General features: G+C 48.0%; 1 protein-coding gene across 1 annotated transcript; it reads left to right on the top strand.

Annotated features, from left to right (window-relative positions):
* The first annotated feature begins 2,061 nt into the window (after positions 1-2,061).
* On the top strand, positions 2,062-7,311 carry LOC135809214 (uncharacterized). Its single transcript, XM_065322510.1, has 2 exons — positions 2,062-3,015; positions 7,306-7,311. Exons 1-2 carry the CDS (start codon positions 2,062-2,064, stop codon positions 7,309-7,311), a joined length of 960 nt encoding a protein of 319 aa, XP_065178582.1.
* The last annotated feature ends 454 nt before the right edge of the window (positions 7,312-7,765 follow it).

Here is a 7,765-nt window from a genome sequence, read left to right as displayed (position 1 = left end):
TCCGCACATGTTCGATTGGGCGTATCTGACGAACCATAGGCCGCAGCCTCCTCGGACAAAGACCATTCGACTCAGCGCCCCGAACTCTACGGACTGTGAAATTTAAATTTTTCACCGGACTTCCCCTTTAACCTACATTACCGCAAGCTCTAATGTGCTATTTTCGTAATAGATGAATTCGGAATAACTTGTTGTTTTTCAATTAACCAATCCACTCATCTCCCGCTGGAAACAATGATCCGAGAAATTGAAATTACAAGTCAAAATACTGCAAAACTATGAGTTCTGAGTAATATAAAATTGAAAAAAGTGAGATAAAATAGAAATTAGAAATGGTGATATTTTTAGACATCATAATGCAACATGATGTAGGGCAGGGCATAAAACCCCGCCCCTAAAAAAAAAGTGAGATTCGAACCCACATGTACATGTATATACATGTAATACATATTTTCAATAATACCCCATTTTTGGGGCAGGGCGCCCCCTGGCACAGAACCCGCTCGTTACCTACTACTGGTGCGCGCTTGACATCTGTCTTGTCTTTCCTGTTTTTTTACTTTAGTTTTAGAACAGACAGAAGAGAAGAAACAAATTTTATTCTAGGCTCTCCCCCCCTCCCCCCCCCCCTCTCTCTCTAGCTCTCTCTAACGAAGTTTACTGTTGATATTGTAATAGGTGTTTTTAAGCTACGACCTGTACATACTCACTATTCGTATTTCCCGCTCGTCCCCTTGGCAATGATAGCCACTCACATAATATTATAGAAGAGCGCATGCTCCAGTGGGTCTCCAGTTCTGTCGAGTCTTGAGTTGTCGTTGTCCTATTCTCCTTGCTGTCTACACTCTTGTCGAAATACTTTCCATACTCAATAGTATAAAACCCCTGTATTCTGGTGTGAGGGGACTTCATTTAGCCGGGAGCTAACACTGGTGGCAGCGGAAAACGTCCACGTCTACATCGCTGGCGGAGTGTGTACGCCTTCGGAGATCGTCTGCTACGAAGAACCACGGAGGCCCACGCAAGTGAACTACCATATCCTCATCCACTCTCTTCGTCGATTTTTTACTTTCTGTATTGTGTTTCTTTCTGCTCGTCGTTTTCTTGTTGCATGCATTGTTCACAGTCCATAGGTCACGCATTGGCGCCAACCTGTGTGGCCAAACATTTTTTCAGAACATTTTCTGTGTCCGTGTTTTGTGCATGATCGCATACTGACTGCTGTCTGTTGTTAGGATATCTGCTAGCTGCTAGCTGGGTAGAGTCTACACATAGAGTCTACACTGTGTCCGTAGATAGAGTAGAGTAGTTACCTATTTGGAATTTCTCTGCCAAATTTAGTTGTTTGTCGCTAGCGTTACGCACGATAGGTTACGTAATTGTAGATTTAGATCGATCGAGTCCACGGGAAATATTTTTGCAGATTTTTTTCGAAAATTCAAAAATTACAAAAACAATTTTTTTTCACAATGGGCCGTTCAGCGAAATCCAAGAGACAAGAAAAGATAGAGCGTAGCTTCGCTGAAGCTGGTTGCGACATGAGCATTGCTGAATAGCGCGAGAGTTCACCGGTACAAGGGTTGTTGTTGTTGTTGTTGTAGAAGTTTATTTAACGTCGCACCACAAACAGGCGATTTCGCCTCCTTTGATACATGTGGACGACAGAAGGAATGAGAGAGGGGCGGGGCAGAAGTACGGAGAGAGGAAGGGAAGAAATAAATCAGCAAATCAACCTCAGGGCTGCACCAAAGCAAAAACGGAATGGGAACATACTATAAAACAGAGAGGTTCCAGGCTGTCCAAGAGAGTGCTCAATACCGAGTGGTAGAGCTGGTTCAAACAATAGGAGGACAGAGAAAGTGTTTTTACTCCGAGTTTCACGCACTAAGCGATCATCAGAAAACAAACTATATACAAAATAGCTTCATACATATAATATATGTATGAAGCTATTTTGTATTATAGTTTGTGAAGCTGCCGAGGGAAGAAGAATTCGGCTTGGCCAGTTTAAAGCGCGAGGTCATGAATATCTACTGAACAGCGTCAGCTCCCCGGCCTAACATGTCTCGAACAGACCGCGAGCGGCTTACAAACCTCCGCGACGATGATTCCGTGGTCGTCAAGAGGTCCGACAAGAGCAATAAGTTTGTGGCGATGAAGATGGCAACGTACCTTGATAAGGCCGAGACTATCCGGTCAGATGAGACAAAGTTCACACCCGTCAATGTCACCATCGATGATTGGGAGAAGCAAACGCGCACCATCCTTCAACGCGTCTGTGGTGGTACACTAGAGAAGAACCTGTACCAAGCCATACTCACTGGCGACAACAGGTTTCCGGAGATGTATGGCCTGCCTAAAGACCACAAAGCCACGGTACTGCTTCGGCCAGTTGTGTCAGCTGTTGATAGCCCGGTGACCAATATTTCTATTGTCCTGGAGCGCATACTCAACCAATGCCTGAGATATGTCCCAGCACATCTGAAAAACACGCTGGAAGCGCTGGAAGATATCCGGCAAGTGTATCCCGATCTACAAGCCCCAGCGGGGACGATCATCGTTACAATGGACGTGGTCGCTCTTTACCCAAGTATCCCTATCGCTGAAGGGGTGGAGGCGGTTGCTAGAGTCCTGCAGCAGCACATCGAGTCTGTTGACACATTTGGTTTAAGCGTGGAGCAGATCGAAGAGCTGTTAACCTTCGTTCTAAGATCCAATTATTTCAGATTTGGTGAGAAGGTCTACCACCAGAGGGAAGGCATCGCCATGGGTAACAACCTAGCGCCACCGTTTGCGATTATTTTCATGCATGACCTCGAAACCTCGCTGTTGCTAAACTCGCCTGGTGCTCCCGTACTCTACAAGCATTATATTGATGACATCATTATGCTGTGGACACTGGGGGCCGCGCTTCTCCGCCAGCTGATTGCATTCTTCAATACCGCAAAGATCGGGCTCGTGCGCGACCACGGTGGCAGACCGAAGAAGCAGCGGATAGCGCACTTCGTTAGACGTGTGAGGGGCTCCATGTTGCCAATTTGAAGTGACGGATAAAAGGCGTTGGAAGCGTACGACAACCTACCCTGGATCATCGACCTGTAAAACAGGGTCTTTGACGCTAGGGTGAGGCTTCGGCGGCTCCGCCACAGCGCACCTACTGACTTCCGCACCTGCTGGATTGTGTGAGGGTTGTCCCATCGTTTTCGCTTGCCGGACACAGACACACCACGGCCACATGCACGTCCACTGCCGAAGCCAGTCTTGTTTCCTGAGACATTCGGAAATCAGCCAGGCCAAGATTTCACCACGTACATGAGGCATTTCGTCCACACATGCGAGTTGAGTGGGTACGACGACGACCAAAAGCTACGGCTACTACCTGCTCGCCTTGTTGGTACAGCTCACGAGATGTTTCCCGAAATCCTAACTCACACGCCTGACATTAACCTTTCCGACGCAGTCGAGGCCCTTCATTTCCGTCTTGAGCCACCCCAGCAAGCGCGGCAGGTGCAGCGCACTCACTGCAACTGTCAATCGATCGGCTGCATAACTGGGGCCAGAAATGGAAGATTGCATTTGAGCCCACAAGGTCCCAGGCAGTGACTGCAACGCTCCGAAGAGCTGACTTACACCTCCCACCAATCATGTTTGGCGGAATACAAGTCCCCGAGGCAAACTTGATCACCCTCCTAGGCGTCCTCTTTGACCAGAAGCTGTCTTTTGGGGAACACCTCCAGTCTGTTGCAACCCGGGCAAGGTAGCGACTTGGTCTTTTGCGCCGGTCTGCTCATCTTCTCCCTCCGGCTGGGCGCATAACCGTGTACAAGGCATTCGTTCGTCCGCTGCTGGAGTACGCCCCACTTATCTGGATTGGAGCGTCATCCAGCCACCTCAGCCGACTGGACCGAGTCCAGCACAGCGCCCTCGAAATCATTGGTCCGGGAGCGATCCTGCCCAGTCTGGCAATCAGACGGACAGTAGCTGCCCTAGCTTGTTTATACAAGCTACAAGTAATTACGGGCCCACCTCAACTTCTCGCGGTTCTGTCAGCGGCTCGCCGTCAGCAGTCGGCCAAACTGCGAACCCAGAGCGACCATGCCAGCGCTGCTGGCCACCAGTTTCAACTGGACGCCAGCCTGCCAGCCTCTACCCCGTTAGTCCTGAAGCGATCATTTCCCTACTGTGTGCTCCACCAGTTGAATACATTGCCCTGTGATCTGCTCCTGCATCCACCCCCTCGCAGCCGAATGCAGGCATTCAAGACGCAGGTATACCGCTCTCTCTCTGTCCCTCTCTCTCTCTCTGTGTCTCTGTCTGTGTCTCTCTCTCTGTCTGTCTGTCTCTCTCTCTGTCTCTGTCTCTCTCTCTCTCTCTGTCTGTCTCTCTCTCTCTCTCTCTCTCTCTCTCTCTCTCTCTCTCTCTCTCTCTCTCTCTCTCTCTCTCTCTCTCTCTCTCTCTCTCTCTCTCTCTCTCTCTCTCTGTATGTCTCTGTCTCTGTCTTTCTCTCTCTGTCTCTGTCTCTCTCTCTCTCTCTCTCTCTCTCTCTCTCTCTTTCTCCCTCTCTCTCTCTCTCTCTCTCTCTCTCTCTCTTTCTCTCTCTCTCTCTCTCTCTCTCTCTCTCTCTCTCTCTCTTCGGCTTACGCCTCCACTACCTTCCTACGGTGTTGAAAAAGTGCCAGTCCATCAAATGGCACATTCTTCGATCGAGTGGGGACGCGCGCATGAGAGCGCTGTACACTCTGCGTCGGAGTAAGAATGCGAAGCTGACAAAGCGGTATGCGGCGCCAATAGAGCTGGAGTGTGCAGAGGCATCAGTAGGTTCAGGGACTCTCCGTCCACCGTCATCGTCAAGTCATCGTGCAGGGTTGGGTGCTCGTGCTCCGAAGGAGCATTCCAAACCCCCGAGGAAGGATCTCCTTCAAACAGTTGAGGAGATCAACGCGCAGGAGCAGATTTTGAGGCTGAAGACTCTTCAGGTGCAAGGCAAGTGGTTGGAATGGACATCGGTGATGTGGCAGGACCTGTCGTGGAAGGGCCCATACTCCTTGGAGCAGTCTGCACGGCGCTGCTGCTGTTGATGTTGTTGTTGCGGCTGCTGCTGCTGCTGCTACAGCAGCTTCTGCCGTGGCTGTAGTTACAGTCCCTCGCGTTGTCAGGAAATGTTTGCTTATGCTACTCTTCATCCAGTTAAATTGTTATTATGACTTTGTGTGTTAAAATTTTCTTGAGCTCCAGTTTTCCCCCTTTATTAAAACCCAAGCGCATTTTAGCGTATATTGGCTTGTGATTTTCTTTCTTCTGTTTGATTTAGCATTTTATCGCTCCACAGGTACCGTCAGTCTCAGGTACTCTCATATTTGTGCAATTGTTAATTTTGCTCCTGAATTGTCCTCCCTTTTGCTTTGCTACCGTCCTCCTCCTTCCTCCACCCTTTCTTAATTAACCTCATTATCACATTCGCTTCCATGTAATTGGGCTTGTAGCCCGTGTGTACTTGAGAATTCAAATAAAAACATACATACAAATCCCTTTTGTTCGGTTGTACGGTGGTACTGGTAAGGATTTGAAATTTCTTCCCGCGTCAACCAGAACCCTGGACGTGCTACCTTTTCCCACGAACCTACGCCGTTGGGGAAACACCATAGTGGATCCGTACTGTAGTTTGTGCCGTGCCTCATGGCTGTTGCACTGTACGAGCTACGGTGCAAAAAACATGGCGTCGTGTTTTGCCTTTTTTTGAACATTTGAGCCTCATCAGCAGGTTACGAAAGCCATTACATTTAACCGAAGTAAAATACGCATAGCATGCGTTTGAATTCACGGACAGATACTATGGACTTCATACAGTCGGGCAGGCCATTCCAGAGTCGGCAGCTGGCTAGAAGCGGTCGGCATGCGCCAGAAGCACTGTGGGCCAGGGGGAGGGGAAGGCTGCGTCCCAACTGACCTCGAGTGGTCATGCCTGTCGGTGGGCCTTGCAATACAACAAAAAGTGTCGCTCCTGGACGGTGAGAACAGACGTCGAGGACCGTAAGTCATTCACAACGCTGTCAGTGTCACCTCCAAACCAGCTAGTCGCAAGCCCGCGCTGGGCACAACAGTATAAAATAGTGGTTGCGACTTCGGCCATGGTTTGTTTGAAAAGTGTTTGCTCCGTCTCTATAAGTTTGTATCCCTGGTGATGTTTGTGCCTGGAGAGCACTATATAAGTGGTGCTCTTCAGGCACAATCTTCCTCAACCTACTCAAGCTCAACCGATGAGGGGTGAATTCCCCGAAAAACTGTGTATTGAGCAGGGAGTGGTGCTTTCTTGCAGGTTTGCCGAGTCGAAGGTTTGATGTACTTCTCGTGTGCTCTAGATAGGCAATCGTGATTCAGTCAAGTGTCAAGTAAAGTAATAGGTTTTTCATTTGACCCGAAGAGACCACACGACGCTTGCAGACAACAGCACGAACAGTTCACCAGCCACACTCCACGAAAGCAAGTAGTATTACTCCTGTCAAGTCTTGTTTCTAAAAGGGGGGTTGCCAACTGACAAACGCTCTATTTAGTTGCTATTCTCTCTATTCACCCAGCAGCCTTCCTTCCACCTACCGTTGGCTGAATTTCAATCATTGAGGTTCGTGAAGTATTTGTCTTGTGCAGTTAGCAACAATGTTCAGATGTGACGTTAGATGTCCGTGATGATTTGTTGGCTTTCTCTTGGCGTCTACTTTTCACCTATCTTTGTCACCACCTCAGTACTCTTGTGACGTGTAAACTAGCGCAACCTATTGCTGTGTACCTCTCCTTCTCATTGTGATTGATTTAGCACTTATGATAGTTATGTCTGGTAGGGTTCATAACACCTCCATTCTGCACTATTCCTTTTGGTGTTGATTTGTCACATATATGAGTTAGTTGAGTGTTTACACCTTGCGCCGGTATCTCTCTATTTTAGCTTAACCCCTTCACTCAACAACTGCTTCTCCTCTGATGAGATCCCCGTCATCTTTATGGAACGAAACAAGACTTGACAGGAGTAAAACTACTTGCTTTCGTGGAGTGTGGCTGGTGAACTGTTCGTGCTGTTGTCTGCAGGCGTCGTGTGGTCTCGTCGGGTCAATGAAAAACCTATTACTACTATTTGACGGACCTATTGAAGATGGCAACAAAGAATTGTCAAGTCAAGTCGGCGGCGTAGCGCGAGCTCCAATGTGGGGAGCAAACCCTTCTCGTACAGAATATTATTTACCAAAAAGATCAGTGAGTAAGCGCAGATATTTTTAGCATGTGCTTCTTCATGTCTTTGCTGTCGATTGTTAGTCTTAGAGCTTTGTAGAATGTTGAGTCAATGCCTTCTCTGATTACATGACCGAACCATAACAAGCGCCTTTCTCTGCATGTTATGGTGATAGTGGAAATAGTGGTAATAGGTCATTAGTTTGACAGCTTGTATTAGTTTTTATTCCATATTGTTTTGTGGATACAGTACGCCAAGGATGGATCGTAGTTTCCGGCGATGCCACGTGTCAAGCCTGTTGCCCAGTGCTGTTGTCAAGGTCCACAGACCACAGACCACAGTTGTATAATAGAAACAGAAGGATAAGTGTGGTATACGTAATGATTCTAGATACTAAAGTCACACTTAAAGTGTGTCTCTTCCAGGATAGTGCCAAACGCTCGGTTATTGACATTAATACGGTTCTCAATGTAATTTCCAGATCCCAAGAGACTGCAGATTAGTTTCGTATTGTTTGGATTCAGCGCTGACTTCACGAGGGCG

This window comes from Sycon ciliatum, chromosome 1, assembly GCF_964019385.1.
Source record: "Sycon ciliatum chromosome 1, ocSycCili1.1, whole genome shotgun sequence".
NCBI classification, from domain to species: domain Eukaryota; kingdom Metazoa; phylum Porifera; class Calcarea; order Leucosolenida; family Sycettidae; genus Sycon; species Sycon ciliatum.
Note: the sequence above shows the minus strand (reverse complement) of the source record. Positions and strands in the feature narration are given on the sequence as shown.

Excerpts from the sequence above, each read along its gene's own strand:
- LOC135809214 (XM_065322510.1), top strand. The coding sequence starts at position 2,062 with ATGTCTCGAACAGACCGCGAGCGGCTTACAAACCTCCGCGACGATGAT.